The sequence below is a fragment of the Morus notabilis genome, unplaced genomic scaffold (assembly GCF_000414095.1).
Source record: "Morus notabilis unplaced genomic scaffold, ASM41409v2 Scaffold897, whole genome shotgun sequence".
In the NCBI taxonomy this organism is placed as follows: domain Eukaryota; kingdom Viridiplantae; phylum Streptophyta; class Magnoliopsida; order Rosales; family Moraceae; genus Morus; species Morus notabilis.
Window position 1 is genome coordinate 260,088 of NW_010357386.1, and position 19,295 is coordinate 279,382.

General features: G+C 32.0%; 1 protein-coding gene and 2 pseudogenes across 1 annotated transcript; 1 reads left to right on the forward strand and 2 right to left on the reverse strand.

Moving 5' to 3' along the window:
• Positions 1-1,902: 1,902 nt before the first annotated feature.
• On the reverse strand, positions 1,903-5,287 carry LOC112092728 (annotated as a pseudogene).
• A 3,134-nt stretch (positions 5,288-8,421) lies between these two features.
• Positions 8,422-10,378, reverse strand: LOC21396769 (annotated as a pseudogene).
• A 6,223-nt stretch (positions 10,379-16,601) lies between these two features.
• Positions 16,602-18,565, forward strand: LOC21396770 (aquaporin NIP2-1). Its single transcript, XM_010089853.1, has 5 exons — positions 16,602-16,763; positions 16,889-17,113; positions 17,392-17,586; positions 17,739-17,800; positions 18,310-18,565. Exons 1-5 carry the CDS (start codon positions 16,602-16,604, stop codon positions 18,563-18,565), a joined length of 900 nt encoding a protein of 299 aa, XP_010088155.1.
• Positions 18,566-19,295: the final 730 nt, after the last annotated feature.

Here is a 19,295-nt window from a genome sequence, read left to right on the forward strand (position 1 = left end):
AGGAACTTTCACATATTTGAGCCATATACCTCATCATGAGATAATGAGATTAAACTCGTAGCTTGAAAATAGAAACTTAAATTTGAGACCTCTTATCTATTAAACTACGTGAGAGGTGGCTCAGCATAATTATTTAGAATGTGATTTAAATATAAGAAATTTTCACATATTTGAGACATATACCTCATAACGAGCTAATGAGATTGAACTCGTAGTTTGAAAATATGAACTTAAATTCGAGACCTCTTATCTATTAAATTGATTGCGTGAGAGTAAGGTAACGTATGAGAAAAGTGGTCTAGCATAACTATTTAAAACGTGATTTAAATGTAAAGAATTTTCACATATTTGAGCCATATACCACCATATCATGAACTAAAGAAATTGAACTCGTAACTTGAAAATACGAACTTAAACTCGAGACCTCTCATGTACTAAACCAGGTGGGAGTAAGGTAAACGTCAGTAGACAGCCACGTTGTGGTAGGTTTAACTAATATTTCTAGGCTCACTTGCCCGCTCATAGTACTGAAGTTAATAATGTTTACGGATCCCATCCATGTGGTTGCCATTATTATTTATATATATATAGATATTTTTTTGTTTTGTTTTAATGGATGGTCAGTAAATTAAATGAAAGGACCCACCAATTTCTGATGAAACATATAAATCTGCGCAGAGTACCACAAGGAGGAAGTAGGGAACCATGTCCGATATTGATCAACACATCAAAGCTTGAAAGTTCAAAGAGTCAAGGAATCTTATAGGTCAAAAAGGAGGCAACCATGTTCTTAACGTGGGAATTAATTAATAACAAATGACATGCTTAACAACTTTTTTGTGCATTATAATAAATTGTGCTACCTCGGTTGTTTCCAGGAAAGTGGTGGTTAAAGTAAACAGACAGCAAACGGTTATTCTATAATGGCTTGGAGAAATAAACGTTATGGGAGGTTCAAATTCCAATGAAACAAACATGTCATCATGCTTAAAATATTATCAGAGAATATTAGAGCTTTTTACTTCAGTTGATTTTACTATAATAAAACTTAAATCAATGAAATTAATATACAACAACAAATAAGCCTGAGATCAAACTTTGAGAAGACTTTGGCTTCTTTCAGGTGAGTGAACATGGAACTGGTTCTAAGAAGAAGGAACTTATCATCCTTCAGGAACATGTTCAAAGGCTTATAGTCAATTATGAGCCTTTTCTTTTCACGGACCTGTTCTGATCTTTTCTCTATATAGAAGGCCTAGCAAGCCTAGTCTGATTTTGTGGGCTCGATCAATCCTTGCTTGAGAAGATTGGCACATTCTTCTCGGGCTAAGGCCAGATTTGATGGAGTCATTCTTGGATGAGTGGCCTTGGTTGGATTGATGTCTTCGTTCTTTTTGAAAGGCAGCTGAATAATCCCAACTTAATTGGGGTCGGTTATATGGATTTTACTTTTTCACACGGCTCTGTTCGAAATTAAACTTTCCTGAAGGCCTATATCTAGAATGTCTTTCCTAACGGCTTCGGTCCACGTAATTCTTGGTCTACCCCTCCCTCTCCTAGTATTAGGTATAAGAATGTCCTCCCAAGCACGAACTGGTGCTTCTAGCAGTCTACGTTAGACATGCCCGAACCACCTCAAGTGGCCTTCGTGCATCTTATCTTCTATTGGTGTTACGCCTACTTTACTACGAATAACTTGATTCTTTATGCGATCCATTCTCGTATGGCACTCGTCCATCTTAACATACACATTTCTGTCATACTTATCTTAGATATATGTTGTCTCTTAATGGCCCAACATTCACTACCATATAACATAGCTGGGCGGATTACAGTCCTATAGAACTTTCTTTTTAACTTAATAGGCATCTTGTCATCACATAAAACTCTCGTAGCATTCTTTCACTTAACCCACCATGCCTTAATCCTATGTTGAATATCCTCTTCTATATCTCCTTCGTACTGCACTATAGACCCATGGTACCTAAACTTCCTAGAAGTCCCAATCTCCACACTATCTAAATAAATTCTATCACTCTGATTACTTGAGTTACTAAACCTACAATGCATGTATTCAGTTTTCGTCATACTTAACTTAAATTCATTCGTCTCGAGAGTCTGTCTCCACAGTTCTAACTTACGGTTAACTCCTTCCCTATGTTCATCAACTAAAATTATATCATCCGCAAAAAGTATACACAAAGGAACTCTATCTTGGATTTCTCTTGTCAGCTCATCTATCACAATGGTGAAAAGATAATGACTAAGAGCAGATCCTTGATGAAGGCCGATCCGAATGGGGAACTCTGCCGTGTAGCCTCCAACAGTTCTCACACTCGTGACCACCTCATCGTACATGTCCTTAATTACCTTAATATGCCTCACATGCACTCCTCTCTTTTCTAGCACCCGCCATAAAACTTCCCTCGGCACCCTATCAGATACCTTTTCTAAATCTATAAAGACCATATGTAGGTCCGTCTTGGCTTCTCTATACCTTTCCATCAACATCCTAAGAAGAAAAATGGCTTCCGTGGTTGATCTGCATGGCATGAAGCCAAATTGATTACCTGAGATGGTAGTTGTGGCCCTAATCTCATTTCGATAACTTTCTCCTAAAGTTTCATAGTGTGGCTCATTAACTGTATGCCCATATAATTGTTACAATTCAGCACATCTCCTTTATTCTTGAAGATTCTTGAAGATGGGGACAAGAATACTTTTCCTCCATACATCAGGCATATACTTCTTCTTTAGTATCTCATTAAAAAGCTTAGTGAGCCACACAATTCCAGCATCTCTTAACGCCATCCAAACTTCTATTGGAATATCATCCAGCCCACATGTCTTTCCCTTTTTCATCTTCCGTATTATAATTTTAATTTCTGAGACTCTGATTCCTCTTGTATACATCACGAAATCTGTAGTCTTATGGAATTAATGAGCCAAAGTGAATATGAAGGAGAATAAGGATAAGAATTGCAGGCAACGAGCACCACACAAGTCCTCTGATCAGCGAAGATTTTCCAGTCACTAGCTATAGATTTCCTCAACTTCTATCCAGTCAGATCAGGAGATATACATACAAAGTGTACATATAATTGATTATGACATTTTCCAGCTGTACAAAATTTAATTATATTTTGACATGTTCAAAGTATGTATTTATTGTTATTGTTTTACAAGTCACGGGTTCAGCTCATACTTCACATTTTTTCTATTCTCCTCGTCGCGTGTTAATTAAAATATTTTAAACGATATATTTTTAAATTAGCGTAATGTGGTATTTTAATTGATACGGTATTTTAATGACGTATCATGATATTATTAAAACATGATATTATTAAAACAGAAAAGGATACATGAATGAAAGGGATATATACCAGAGTTCAATCTATAAGTCACATAATGTACAAGACAACGACGCACACAAGAAAGGTGGGCAGCCATTAGTTCATAATGTTTTTCTTTGCATTCCACAGAAACAAACAATATGATCAGGCATCAGAAGACAAAGAACTCATAAGTACTGCACACATAACTTTGTGTCTGCATAATGACAAAAGGCAAGAGACGCGTTTGAATAAAGGGTTGAAAGATGAACCCACAGGGGTTGTGATTGAGCGCTGATACGTATATTAGTAGAGGGTATATATGTTCTAATCAAATTCTTGAAAACGATTGTTTTAAAGTCTTAATACTTTCCATGTCAGCTTGCACAAAGTTAGGTAACGATGCTCCATCATGTCTAATCTATCTCCTTAAATCTACATTTTCAAATTGATCATGATTCAGCGATAATGTTTTGTATTCTATTAGTTAATACAATTTGGTTACGGCAGATGTATATATATATATGTGTGTATGTGTGAGAGAGAGACACTGATTTTACTAGAAGAAGAAGACAAAAATAAAGAATTAAGTGCGCAAGGACAAGCGATCAAATAGACAGCTAAAGTTGCAGCGACCAAAAAAAAAAAAAAAAAAGACAGAACTTAACAAGTGGAGAACACAAAAACAAGTGCGCATATATTATAGGTCGGTCAAAATTGGATCACTGTAAATTGCAGCATGTAAACCCGGCCAAGAGTTAAATGACACACATTTACACGGCCTATTTTAATTATAGCTATTCATAAACAAATCAAAGGCTTTTCTATATTTATGGTCTCAAAGTTTAGTGTTACTAATACTCCGTTCAAAATATACTAGTACTTAGTAATAACATATCCAGGTCACATCTAATCAAACACGTGCGTATATAATGTGTATATATATATATATATATTTCTACCAAAATAAATATAGAGATATATATTGAAATAGATACTGGGATCCCTTCCAAATCTCACAAATCATGGTTTTAGGCGCAAGTCATTAGAGGTTGGAGCTAGTTTAGTTTATTTGCAAACGGACCCCAGTTGATAAATGATGGAGGAGATGTTAAATTAAAGGATTAATGCAATTCTTGACCTAATCGTCAAATCGAAGCTATCCTGGTGATCTCGACGCAATCTTTTATTTTTAATTCTGGCCTAATTAATTCCCGTTGAATTGTTGAAAAAACATTAATTTCTTCGATTGTTAGCTGGTATTAGTAATACTTCTCTCCTGGATATGTGCAATTTCCCAATATGTAGTACTGATAGCTCTACAGACAAGGAAACACTTAATTCCAGGACAAAATTAGTTTAACAATATAACATTCAAAGGAGATGCACTACAAAAACCCTAGATCAATTCGTGTTTGGTACGAGGATTCGTGTCATGATTTAAATCATGATTCGTGGCTCGCTACAGTGTTTTCTCTCATAAAAAATACATGTAAACCGAGAATAATTCTGAATCATGATTTTAAAACTATGAATCAAAAGTCCACCAAAAAGATAAAAATAAAAATAAAAATTATAATCACAATCATCATCATCATTCATATTAATTATAGTTATAAAAAAAAAGGGTGTTTACGGGATATATTAAATAATAGAGAAGCGTCTTATATTAAAAAAAGAAAAACTGAAAATTTGTTAATGCTCTTCATATAACAAGATAATAACATAACAAAACAGAAAAGATAAAAGAGCCTATAAGAAAAAAAGAGAGAATTACCGGATAAAACATTGAGTCCATTGAAACAAGTGGTGAAAACGGAGGTGTTGCCTGCGCAGGCTTGGAGATGATCGCTGGAATCCGTCTTTACATCTTCCAACTCATCAACGAGGAGAGGCGTGGCCTGCGAAAATCGGCGGTGTCTCTCATCAACTTCATGATCATCAGCCTCAATCATCGTCGCCACAAGCCCAAATTAGAGCTTTGTCCATAGATCAAAGCATTAGTATATACGAATTTTCCTAACAATATTTTTGCTCACCTTTCAGTTAATGTGTTTTGGTTTGTGTTTTTCATGTTTGTGAGTGCCTTAACATCTTTGGCATAAGTGTCAAATTCTCGTACGCCAAAAGAAATAGAGAATGAGTCTTTCTCAACCAAATATGTACCTTTTCTTAGGAACTAAAAACCCACAGAGACGGCCACATTTTATATAAGACGTACTTATAACCCTAGTGTTGTTACACCCAGCCGCATTAGAATTTTTTGAATGACCCTTCTATCTCTTTTGATATGTTTGTTATTTTCGTTTTAAGAGTTTTTTTTTTTTTTTTCCTTTTCATTTGGCGATCCCTCCTCATCTTGATCTAATATACTATATAATATGTACACACATATAATAATAATAATAATAATAATAATAATAATAATAATAATAATAATAATAATAATTTTGAATAAATTATGTTTTGGAAAAAAAAAAGATAAATTCTGGATAATTAACTCTTGTAACATCTTTTATCAGGGTCTCCACAAGGATTTTGTTTTTTTGTTTTTTTGTTTTTTTAAATATTATTAAAAGAGTTTTGAAGCTTGTCCATCCCTAATTTTCTTCCCCTTTTCATTCTTTAATAAGAAATTGTATAGAATCCTGAAAAGGGAATTAGCAGTATTGGATCATCGCCATATCTTATTAATTTTCCTTTATACCAATTTAGTACGAGAGTCTCAATGATGAAAGACTTGTTTTTAGAAAAGACAGAATATCACTTGTATATTGTAAGGATGATATAACCCTTGTTCTTAAAAATAAATATAATAAAATTTATTATTATTTATTAAATTTTCCGAACAAAATTGTTCTTGCGTTTTCCTTCTGCATACGTCAGCAAAAAAATAAAAATAAAAATTAAAAAAATGGACAATCAATTTGAAGAACTTTAGATCAGCAAAAAATAAAATAAAATAAAATAAACAAGAACTTTCTTGCGTTTTATCAATCATTTTATAGCTTAATGGACCTTCAACAAGTGCCATAAATAAATTTAACAAAACGAGGAAAAATATACACGAGTACAGCTCTGAATAAACGGAGATCAGTCCAGCTTTTAGGATTTTACAGTTGTAGATCTATAGAATTCCTTTTTTTTTTTTTTTAATAATTTCCAGAATTCCTGTTACTTCTACAAGACGTGTATCGCAGATCATACGCCAACAAATCAATATTATGTTATGCCTATTGCCCACTAAAATCACCATTTCAAAGCCAAATCTCTGGGGAAAACCAGCTTTTTTAAAAAAAAAAATTAATGTGGCACAAATTATGCATGTGGTTATAATACAAATGAACCTATGACTCTAATAAATGCCCCCGCAAGGCGACATGATGACAGATTAGATCCACACAAAAAAAAAAATGGAACAACGAGGACCATGCTACGTGCGTACAATAGTACTGCTGAATGCTGATCCAAAGTGGTGCCAATTTTTCCTAAGTTTTGCGGCACTTAGACCAAATTACAAGCTCTAGGCTTTATATATATATATATATATATATTTATATTTATATATAAGTGTGGTTTTAATAGTTATTTTAATATTTAATTATTAATAAGTATTATTGTGTGGTTTATTATTATTTTAATTATAAAATATTAATCTAATGGTTGTAATAAATTTAATAGTTGATAAAAAAAATTAATGACAATTTAAATATGAAAATTCTAGGCAATAAATAAGTACACTTAAAAGTCAAATGTGGTCAACAAGAACTTTTATGTACAGCTTTGTTTACACGCAACTTAATTCCTCCCGCTTATAATTATTTCTAGGGCTGTTCATGAGTATGGTTAGTGTGGGGTACGATTTTTTCTTCTCACTCTCTAAAAGGTACGGGTTGCATATATTTAGCCCCAATGATGTTAAAAAAATTTCACAACTCAATAATGTTTGGGTTGGGTTGGGGCGGTGCAGGGTGGGTTGGGTGGTCGGTTTTAACATTTAAAAAATCAAAGACTCAAAGTTCAATCCAACATTCAAAGTTCATCATCAAATAGAAATAATAACTCCAACATTCAAACAGATAAAAATTCAAAGTTCAATCTAACATCAAACATAAAGCAAAGTAGTCCATCCAACATCAAACATAAAGGAAACATAAATTAGTCTACACTCATAAATTAGTCTTAACATAAAGCAAACATAGAGACTTAATTCAAACATAAAGAAACTAGAGAGTAGAAATGAGTTGTTTACCTAGAGTAAGATATTAGAGGAGCCAAGTTAGAGCGCGAATTGGGTTGGGGTGTGCGGGCCATTATAGGCCCAACACACACCCCGCTCCAAAATTTCGGGCCAGACATTGAATGAGCCGAAAAAAAAATTTAACACTAAAAATTACATTTTTCAGATTGGGTTGGGGTGGGGTGGATTGGGTCTGCGGGTTTTACGGGTTTATGAACAGCCCTAATTATTTCCTTCTCACAAATCCTTCTGCCAATAGTTTCTTTCCTTCCAGTTTCATCTTTACCGAACAAAGCATTGGTACTGTTTTTTGAACTTTTTTTCCACTAACACCAGCTCTTCTCTATTCTTATAACTTTAACCCCTTAAACTTTTATTCGTTGTCTACTCATAAAAATACAAAATCTTTGCTCATGTGCCTTTTTTCAACATTTCTAAAATACCCTGTAAAGTTAAACTCTCAAAATATGAAACCCTAGTATCTTGAAGAAAAAGACAATCTTTTTTTTTTCATTCTCTTCAATAAATATTAGGATTTAATTTTTCATTCTCTGTAAAGTTAAACTGTCAAAATATGAAACCCTAGTATCTGAAATTCTTAACTCGTTTGAAATCATTTAATGCCATGACATGTCTTATTGCATGCTAAAAAACTGCACTTTTTAAATTTCTTTTGTACAATATTATACTATCAGAACTTATTTATCTTTCTTGCAATCTATACTAGTGCACAATGTATATATTTCTTTTTTGATAAATGATACTTAACTAACACACGCATTAATAATAATATAGAATACAAAATATTCTTGAAACACAACTAATTACAAAATTAATCTCATCACTAACTTATGATTGCAGGTTGTCTATTATTTCTACTACAGACGTGCAAGTACCCAATACGGCAATTGCAAAACCCATCATCATTATGCTCACTAAACTTATCATTTCACATCCAAATCTCTTGTAAGTGCCAGAAATCTTTAAGTAGCACAAACACGGTAAAATAATCGAAGCGGTGATGCTCAAAAATGCCCCAACCAGTGACATGAGAGATACAAAAAAGGGTACGAGTAGAGCTACTATGGCGCTGCTGATTAAGATGGTCGTACCAATTAACATGTCAACGAATCTGCTTTTGATGTAACAGCTTGGAAAACGACTTTTTATTGCATCCAAAATTGGCGTGACCATTAGAGCATATTTGGCTACGGGACTGATCAAGGTGGTGTATATTGCCACTTTTGAGCTGAGTTTTTCAGTCGGGAGATTCAAAGTAATCTGTGATTGAATTTCTGATCCGAACATTGAGTACCCAAGAACTGCTATTGATGCATAAGTCATCGTGCAGATAATGAAACATATAAATAACACCTGTAAGTAGATCATATCATATAAATAACAACTATAAGTAGATCATATCATAAGTAATCCGAAATCTTCTTAAACCCGTTTTTTTGAATTTTTATAAAATTACCAATAAATTGTCAACTTATAAAAATACTTAACAGAAATATATAAATAACACCGGTAAGTAGATCATAGATTGTAAATTGATTAACCATATTGCTTTGGCTTGCCCATTAATTTAGAGTAAACGTTATTATAAGTACTCAAATAGTCTTTTGAATATATATATATATATATATATATTTGGATATGGTTTCGTATCTTATTTACTTGATTGGAACAAATGTGGTTCTTAGTTGTTGACTTCTTATGTACGATTTGGACACCTCAAAAAAATATTTCCACATTCGAAGCATGTATAGTATATAATTGTAAGTCACATGACAAGCGTGAAAATTAAAATATACAAAGCCACACTATTCTGGGAAAACTTCAATATATATATATATATATATATATTGACCGCCCCAAAAAAAAAAAGCGTTACTTACATTGGTGAACTGACTTTTGTTTTTCATTGAAGTGTAGAGGGTAGGGAACACCGGGTGTGCACAATAACAGAAGGCATACAAGCTAACAGCTGTAGGAATTCCACTCCAATTAAGCATTTTTCTCTGATCATGGTTTTGATCATATTGATGAAATCCAATGCCATCAAAAGCACCAGTCCACACAATGGAGCCAAGTATAACGGCAGAGGCTAATACCCCAGTAGCTGAGACATAAGAAAGAAGGCTGAGACTATTTAACAAAACTGATGGTAAGATAATTTAGGCGATGATCAACACAAAGCATTGTTTTCCATCGATACTAAATCCCGCCGTTTCAAGTCGAAAACCGGGAAAGAGATTGTGCAAGTTATCGCCTTCTAGAATCAAGAATCCAGTGGCAACTAAGTAGAGCTCCATGTACATGAGAATAGATACGACTGTTCTTCCCATTCTTCCAAATGCGCGGAAGCCTATGTCCGGGTAGGTTGTGATATTTGTGTCTAATTCCATGCATCTTTTTATGAGCAAGCCTGTGTAGAAAGACACAAGTGCAATTATAAAGAGAAGTATCAAGCTTAACCATCCTCCTGTTGATAGTGCATAAGGCACTGAAAGTATTCCCAATCCTGCAACCAGAAGAAGAAGAAGAAGATGATGATGAATTAAAGCTAATTATTTGAATTGTCAAACTTGCAAATGTGTATGTACGGAAGTTAGTAGAAAAAACCTGATAAAGCATTTAAGCCATTGAAACAGGTTTTAATGAAAGAGGTAGTGCTAATTGTTTGGTGATGATGATGAATCTTGTCCTCGTCGTGTTTGCCGCTTGTTGATCCATAGTCATGATGATCATCCACCATTAGGGGCAAAGTCAAAATTATTCCATCTCCTGGTTTGACCTCCATGAGAGAGAGAGAGAGAGAGAGAGAGAGAGAGAGAGAGAGAGAGAGAAGGAAATTCGCTAGAGTACTTTCAATGATATTAGAAGTTCGACCAGAGAGGCATGAATTTATCCAAGAGATAGCAAGATTATATTGTGCTCGCTTGTGGCTAGCTATATATATACAATATTTGTAAGTACACCAGAAGATTTTAGTTGGATTTCATGATTTAGTAAAATATATGTGAATAGCATCTTTCCGCAATTTTACGGTGAGAAGGTCAATAAATCACGTGGAACGCATCACCTTCGGGATATTATTAAAGTTTTATTAATTATGTGGATCAACATTACTATTTGTTTAAGCAAAAAAGGAATTGTCTTTATAAACGGATCTAATCCAAAGTAAAAGTAAAAGGCAACATTGTGTTATAATGGGTATTTTGCATATTTGTCACATCAATTTTAAGGTTTTGCCTCATTTTGCTGTGGCTTTATTAAATTTGAGGTAAAAAGTTACGTTTGATCATAAATTCCAGCATCCCAATTCTATCTCAATCCTTAAATCTTTTAAAAAAAAAAAAAAAAAAAAAAAAAAAAAAAGCAAATTGAGATTGGAAGGCAAATTACCAAAACCCTAAAAGATCAGGGAGAAGGGGCCAAAAACTCTATTGCAATTGTTGAAGGAATAAAGGTATCTTTAAGAATATATTGTCAAAAAATGAATTCTTAGCAACGATAGAACAACAATATGTTAGATAGAGCAAACAATTATTAATCTAACAGCTACAGCCTGGCCATCACAGAGCAATTTGAGATATATTTTATATTGGGATATATTTTATATTATTCCCTCTTTTGTTAATTACATAGCAAATTGAGATTGGAAGGCAAATTACCAAAACCCTAAAAGATCAGGGAGAAGGGGCCAAAAACTCTATTGCAATTGTTGAAGGAATAAAGGTATCTTTAAGAATATATTGTCAAAAAATGAATTCTTAGCAACGATAGAACAACAATATGTTAGATAGAGCAAACAATTATTAATCTAACAGCTACAGCCTGGCCATCACAGAGCAATTTGAGATATATTTTATATTGGGATATATTTTATATTATTCCCTCTTTTTTTATTTTTGGTATGCTTGCTGGGAAACTTTTTTTTCTCTGAAGTTGACATTAATCAATGTTAAGGGTTACTTTGTTATTCGTATTTTTTGCTCTTTTTTAAAAAAAAAAAATTTAAAAATATCTTTGGTCTTTTCATTTATTCATGTACAAGGGCGACCCCATAAGTGCCTTTAGAAGACAGTGGTCAGTGGTCACATATCTTTGATTGTGGTCCTTATAATGATTCCTTTCGTTTTATTGCTTCTTCCTTACTCGACATACATGTTCCTGTGTTTTCTCTTTAGTCTTCGGGCCGTTTAGGAGAAGTAACTTGTTCTTGTGTTTTTAAATAGTAGAAGAAGATAAATATAAGTTAGGATTTTTTAATATAGTCTCTGAAAAAATATTTTTATATTTAAGAAGAGTTTTTGAACTTATTTGGGTAAAAAAGTCAAAAGGACTTCTTGTTATAAAAAGTAAGAAATTTCTCTAGTGTTCTCTCTTTTTTGAGAATATTAGTGTTCCCTGTATATCAGCTGTCTGATTTGTATTACTTTTCAATCCGATAATATTGACTTTTGATCAAATTTAATACATATCCGACGACTGACAAACAGAGAACACCGGTGTTCCCAAAAAATTGAGAGAAAACACTAAAAAAATCCCTAAAAGGTAATGTAATAAAAGGATATGAATGAGATATTTAATTTGTTGTTCACAAATAAAAAATTAAAAATGTAAATAAAAAAAACTTTTTATGAGCATTTTTTCATAAATATTAAGGATATGGCTTGTTCGAAAAGTATTTAAAAAAATCAAAAACATTTTCAAGTTAGTCATCTAAATAAATTCAAAAGCAATTTTTAATAAGTTAAAAACAACTTTATTAAACCAATCTAATAAAGGGAGCATTTATAAATATAGAAATATATCTTTGACGCTTTATTTATATCTACATTTATATCTATATCTATATTTATATTTATATCTATATCTATATCTATATTTATATTTATACGTACTTAAAAGAATCAAATAGAGCCAAATAAAGTTCTCTTTCTTCCTCCTTTCATTATGTATCAGCCTCCTATTTTTTTGCTTTTTACTTTTAATTTTTCTATATAATTTTTTTTCTTGCTTTTTTGTTTTTTACATTCTTCTTCCGCCATATGTCAGCTCCTATTTTTCACTTTTTACTTCTATTTTTTCTTTCTAATTTCTTTTTTTCTTTTTTTACGTCCTTTTGGCATATCAGTGTTTTTTTTTTTTGGCTTTTTTACTTCTTAATTTAATATATTTTTTTGTTTTTTTTGTTTTAATTTTTACTTTTTATTTTTCCCTTTTTTGTCAAATGTTGCTTTGGTTCAATTTTTTTTATCTACGAAGTACTTTAAAATATTTTCTTTCCTCGCTTTGTTCGCGTTAAAGTAAGGGAATTTTTGAAGTAATCTATTGGTGAGTACTAGTGTTTTAACCGATATTAAGGGCCAATTTTGTAGTGTTATATATTTTAAAAAAATTGTTGTTAGTAGTACTGAAGAAAAAAACAATTATTATAATAAAAAGTAGATGAGTGCTTGATAAGGTTGAGAATTTTAAATTTTACCAAGAGTATTATAGATATTATGAAAGTTTCATTAATTGTACTTTATGTTGATTTCCGCACAATTTAAAAGTTAAAATTGCATTTTGACTGCTTCTGATTTTCGCTCGGGTTATGTGTATTGCGTCGTAGGCGTGAATGCGCAGAGGGGGCTCTTCAAAATTGCGGCTGAGAGGCTTTGGCCTCGTTCACTTCGCGGATTCGAGTTGAGATGTGACATTTTTTAAAAGTTTTTCACTGTAGCAAAAAAAGTTATATGCGACATTTTCTTAAAGTTTTTTACTGTAGAAACCTAAAATTGAAAATTCAAATCGGTGAAATAAACGAAACCTTTATATAAACCCTCCAAAGTCCCTCACGTCAGCACCAAGAAAAAGAGAGCTTAAAGAATGCTTAGGGGCACAACTGGTATTAAATATTATTACTCATAAAAGGTGAGTCATATTTATGGATCTTATTTTATGGACTCATTTTTTATTAGTGGGCGGTGTTAATTGTTAAATACTTAAAGATCTTATGGCTCTGAGTAAAAGCATGACAGGTGGTGCGTTTTGGTTGGCTTTTGGGGAGTGCTTGGCTGACGTGTGTGGCTGTGTTTGTAGGAGGCTCTGCAACGGTTTTTGTTATTTTCTTTCCTTTTTCAGCTCATTAACCTCAAGACATGAGAGGGAACAAATAAATATTAGGGGGGAAAATTAAATAAAATCAAAACAAAATAAGCTAAAATAAAATAAAACTAAACAAAATAAAATAGAGTGAAACTAAACTAAAAATAAAATAAAATAATAAAAATCTTTGAGAACAAAGCTATTTTAGACACAAATAGGGAGCGAAAATGACTATTTTATAGTCATCAAAAGCATATTGCGGAATCACTTTAAATCATATCTTCGTCTCTTCTATCTTTTGTTTTCTTATGTATAATTAATTTCAAGTTAAATATGAGAAACTACACCTCATTTATTTCATCGATTCTAATTTTTAATTTCAATTTTGTTATAATTAAAAACTCTCATAAAAAGTCATATATTTTTTTACTACAGTTAAAAGCTCTCATATAAAGTCACATTTCAACTCAAATTGAAAACTCAAATCAACGAACTAAACGAGGTACGTTGTTCTTGTCACTATTGCTAAATAACACGTAACCTCATAAATACAAGACATGATTTAATATGAGAAATTATATCTCGTTTATTTTACTGATTCAAGTTTTTAATTTTAATTTTATTACAATTAAAAATTCTCATAAAAAATCAAATCTATTTTTATTACAGTTAAAAATTATTATATAAAGTTACATTTCAATTTGAATTGAAACCCAAATTAATGAATTCAACGAGGTACGTTGTTCTTATCATTATTGCTAAATAACACGCAACCTCACAAATACAAGACATACTTTAATGTCTGGATTGGCTGATTTGTTTCCCTTGATGATAGCTAGGGCCTAGGAATTTTCACTAGCAATCAGATTGCGCCAACTGGTTCACTTTATCATATTAAATTAAGAGAATTATTGAACTTACTCTTAACGTGTATGAATCTTAATATTTATTTTTTATTCTTAATTAATTTTTTTAACTAATATAATTATTCAATTAAAATGATATTAATAAAGAGTAAGAGATAAAAATCTACAACTCCTACACTCTAAAATATATTTTTCTCCTTCCTTCTATGTAATTTGCGTTTGATTATTTGTGTAGCAGTGTAGGCCTTCGAAAGAGCTGGCTAATTGGATTTTGGTGATCAGCTAATTGTATTTTTAGTTTATTCAAAAATCATACTTTTAATTTTTAATCTCATTAAATGTATATTTTCAAATTAAATTTAATACTCAAATTTATACATTTTCAAAGTCAACTCTCAATTTTAAGCATAAAATACCCTTAAATAAAAGTGGAAAAAGAAAAAAAAACTAAAAAAAAATTTAAACTTACAGTTTTAACATTAAAAAAATCCAAAATACCATTGAAATGGGTTTTTTTGTGCTTTTAATTTTTATTTTTTGTAGTGTTAGAAAGTTTTAGTTTTATTTTCTCTTTTTTTTTTCTTAAAGATAGTTTGGTCATTTTAAAGGTCAAAATCAATTATTGATTGAGATAAGGGATAGATTTGTATATTAAATTAAATTTGAATGTATAAATTTGGTGAGATTAAAAACTGAAGGCATAAATTTTGAATAAACTTAAAATATAGGGTATAAAAATGTAAATATCTCTTTCTTTAATTTGCTAATACATACTTGGCAGCTATAATGCACGTATGTTATCTTTTATATATAAAGCACGAGTTTTTAATAGTGGAATAAGCAAGTTAATGTGAATAAGTTAAATAACAAGTAAGACCTGTGAATCTCTGACCATATCACTTTCTGATCGACTTAGGCTGACCAGATCAAACTGGATCTTTTTGCTCTACCCATCTAACATTTCTACACCAATTACATGTGTACTTAATATATCTCCAAAGTTAGGAACGAGTGAATTGGGTGGAAAAAGGATGTCCCAAATACGCACGCGGAGAAGGAATTTAAAATTAATCAAGAGACAGAAAAAAGTTTATGTTATATATATATATATGTATACCGATATCTTACTTGTATATATGATTTCATTATCATAGTTACCAACCAAAAGATATACAATAATTAATTGCTAAAAAGAAACATATCATGTCATGTACATTATTGGACGTTATCATCAGCCTATGCGACTTCATGATCATGGGATGTCAGTGTTTGAATGCATGTCTAGAGTTTTTATGACATTTAATTTGGAGAGTTGTTTTACTGGTTTTTATGACATTGATCGACAATTGCATATGCCTGCGCAAAAAGAGATGAAAATTGTATTTCGAGCTCTTGGGAAAAATTAGCAGATGTTGGTATTTTGAGTAAGAAATTAAACAAAATCCAAAAAAGAAAAACTCACTCACCAACTTAGAGCTTGTAATAAAAAGACTTTTAGAGCTCATTTGTTTCATATACTCAGACTCAAGTCATTAAATTCTGCTACAATGTTTTCCTTTTATAAAAAATTTAAATTTTTAAATAACAAAATCAAGAATCATGATTTGAGTATACCTTCCAAACGGGCCCTTAAAATATGAAAACCTTAAGTTTTCAACCTATATATGTGGCTTAATTTATATTTTATTGATTGGTTTTGTTTTTCTTTATTATTCTTAGGCTAGTCTTATTAGACCTTTTCTCTTTTCTTTTTAATAAAGTTTTTGTTTATTGGAAAAATAATATCGTAAATGTAAAGTATAAAGAAACTAGCAGGTTTATGTCACAACTGATTAGATTAATCAATACCGCGTAGTTTGATGATTCTGGATCCTTTATTAGATTAGACAAATCTAACAATCCACACAAGATAATATATTGTAACCTCAATTTAGTTCCTAGTGCTTAAAAAAATGTGTGAGATTGCACAGTGTGATCCGTAGTAACGTGGTACGATCTATTTAAGTCCTCCTTTCCAAATCTGATTGAAGCATACAAAGAAAGACATCCGATAATTAAAAAATGGATGGAAAATTAGAATCTACAACAACTAAGCATATAAACTTGACAGTCCTTGATCAGAGTGACTACTCACAAAATGATCATCATGATCATACCTCATCATCATCTCCTTTTTGGGTTCTATATTACAGAGAGCAATATCAATCTGGTTTTCTCAGAAAGGTGCATATCCAAATACTAGTATATATTAATGATTGTCACATATCCAAATACTAGTATACATTAATGATTGTCTTATAATATATTAATGATTGCCTTATAATTTCTTCAATGTGAATCTATGACAGGTATTTGCTGAAATCATAGGGACGTCCTTGTTGGTATTTGTGACGTGTGGTGCAGCCGCTATTAATGCGAGCGATGAACGGAGAGTCTCGCAACTGGGAGCGTCGGTTGCCGGTGGCCTCATCGTGACGGTGATGATCTACGCGGTTGGCCATATCTCTGGTGCTCACATGAACCCTGCGGTTACACTCGCTTTCGCCACCGTTAGGCATTTTCCCTGGAAACAAGTACTTTTCTTTCTTTTCTTTTCTTTTTTTTTTTTTTTGAAACTTCTGTAGATAATAGATAATTAGTGAAGAATTTGGTCACTACGAACCAATAGGGTTCCGAACTAGTGATTAAAGCCTTGCACGCACCATTTGTTAATTAATAATATTATCTTTTGATCAAGGAAAAAGATAACCACGATTAATTTCAGGATTAATTCTGAAACACATATTATGGATTATTGTAATTATGCATCATTAACTTGTATAAATAGTTAATTGTATTTCTCTTGTACTAGGTACCGTTATATGCAGCAGCTCAATTTACAGGAGCTATTATGGGTGCATTTACCCTACGGGAAGTGCTTTATCCCATACAACATTTGGGCACAACGACACCTTCTGGAACAGATGTTCAGGCTTTAGTAATGGAAATTGTTGTGACGTTTATCATGATGTTTGTCACCTCCGCTGTTGCAACTGATACCAAAGCTGTAAAAATCTACACTTACCATGGCATCTAGTTCAATTAATCCTTCTTAATTGACATATATATATATATATATATATGTATATAAATGTAATATTTCGTTTCTTAATTTTTCTTGTACCAACACTTACGTGAATTTACTGCTTATATGTACAGGTAGGAGAGCTAGCTGGTATAGCAGTCGGTTCGGCAGTATGCATAACATCAATCTTTGCCGGGTATGCAAAAAGTGTTCCTAATATAAGATTATTTTTACATTCTACTAAAATCTCCTTTGCATATATTTTGCTTAGTTTTTTTTTTTCAAGTACAAAAATTGTAATAAATAGTAAAATTAAATTAAGTAAATAGTATATTTTAAAATTATTTGTAGTAAATACCAGTTAATCGCATAAATTTTCATTTACGGCTTGTAAAAAAAAATAATTTACGTAATAAAAATCTTTATTTATATAGAAAAAAAAAATTTAGCTGTCGTAAAAAGAATATTTATATGAAAAAAATCTTCACTAGTAGTAAATGAAGTATTTATACGATAAATTATTATTTATTTTAAATAGTTTTAAAAGTCTTTTATTTACCAAATTTAGTTTCATAAATTTGTTATTTTCATAAAGTTTTTACCATATTTTTTTATAATTATTGTTCATGTAATTGGGCTCGCCAATGAGAGCCTAGTCCAAGTTGGGCCGATCTTCGTGAACATCACTAATCGATGTTTTTGCAGGCCTATATCCGGTGGATCGATGAATCCCGTAAGAACATTAGGCCCAGCAATTGCAAGTGGATGCTATAAAGGGCTTTGGGTGTACATAGTAGGTCCAGTTATCGGTACACTGTTGGGCTCATTGTCGTACAGAATCATTCGAGTGGATGATAAGGCCATACACCCAATATCTCCGTCGTATTCATTTAAATTTCCTCGAAAGGTGAGCAACGACAACAGCGTTGACACCAAATTAGACCCTTCCAACGTCGTCTGAGATATGTTCGAGTGTTTTTGAGTATGTTTCTTTTAGAGTGTGATTTGAATATAATTTTTAAATTCAATTTGAGTTATAATTTGAGATAAAGGTATAATTTGAGTTTGTATTTAGTTGTGTACATTTGAGTTGTGTTTTGAGATGAAAATTTTTTTGAGTTTGTGTTTAGGTGTATAATAAAACTTGAGTTGTGAGGATAGAAAAAATATATTTTTCTTTTATTTGATTTTCTTTGATTTAATGCTACAAACAACATGTCGTTTTACGTTTCTCCTCTAAAAACGACAACAAACTTTTTAATTACAACCATTCAGTAAAAAATAATAATAATAACAATAAATAAATAAAAAATTGGAACCAGGAGGAGGTAGCTGAGCCTCCATCCCCAAGCATATATACCTTCTCTACTTTCTGAAAAAACTGATCCCCCTCTCTCTCTCCTCTTTCTCTCTCTACAACGCATTTCAAGTTGTACCTTTGAACAAAAACAAAAGAAGCCCCTTAAATCCACAAAATGACAAACAACCCAAATCCTTTTCCTCTTCCTCATATTCGATCTCTCCGATCCGGGTCCGAAATGACGACTCGACGATGTTTCTCTTCGATTGGTTCTACAGCGTCCTCGCTTCTCTCGGGCGGTGGCAGAAGCCAAGATCACATGGGTGAGGAATCTCTCAAGGCGATGTTTTTTCAGGAATATGCATTGTAGAAGTGCAGAGAGGTAAACTCG

What these genes read in the sequence shown, in the direction of transcription:
- LOC21396770 (XM_010089853.1), top strand. Translation starts at nt 16,602, where the DNA reads ATGGATGGAAAATTAGAATCTACAACAACTAAGCATATAAACTTGACA. An exon ending in AATCTGGTTTTCTCAGAAAG is followed by an intron (nt 16,764 to 16,888) that starts GTGCATATCCAA and finishes AATCTATGACAG; the next exon opens with GTATTTGCTGAAATCATAGG. An exon ending in TTGCAACTGATACCAAAGCT is followed by an intron (nt 17,587 to 17,738) that starts GTAAAAATCTAC and finishes TTATATGTACAG; the next exon opens with GTAGGAGAGCTAGCTGGTAT.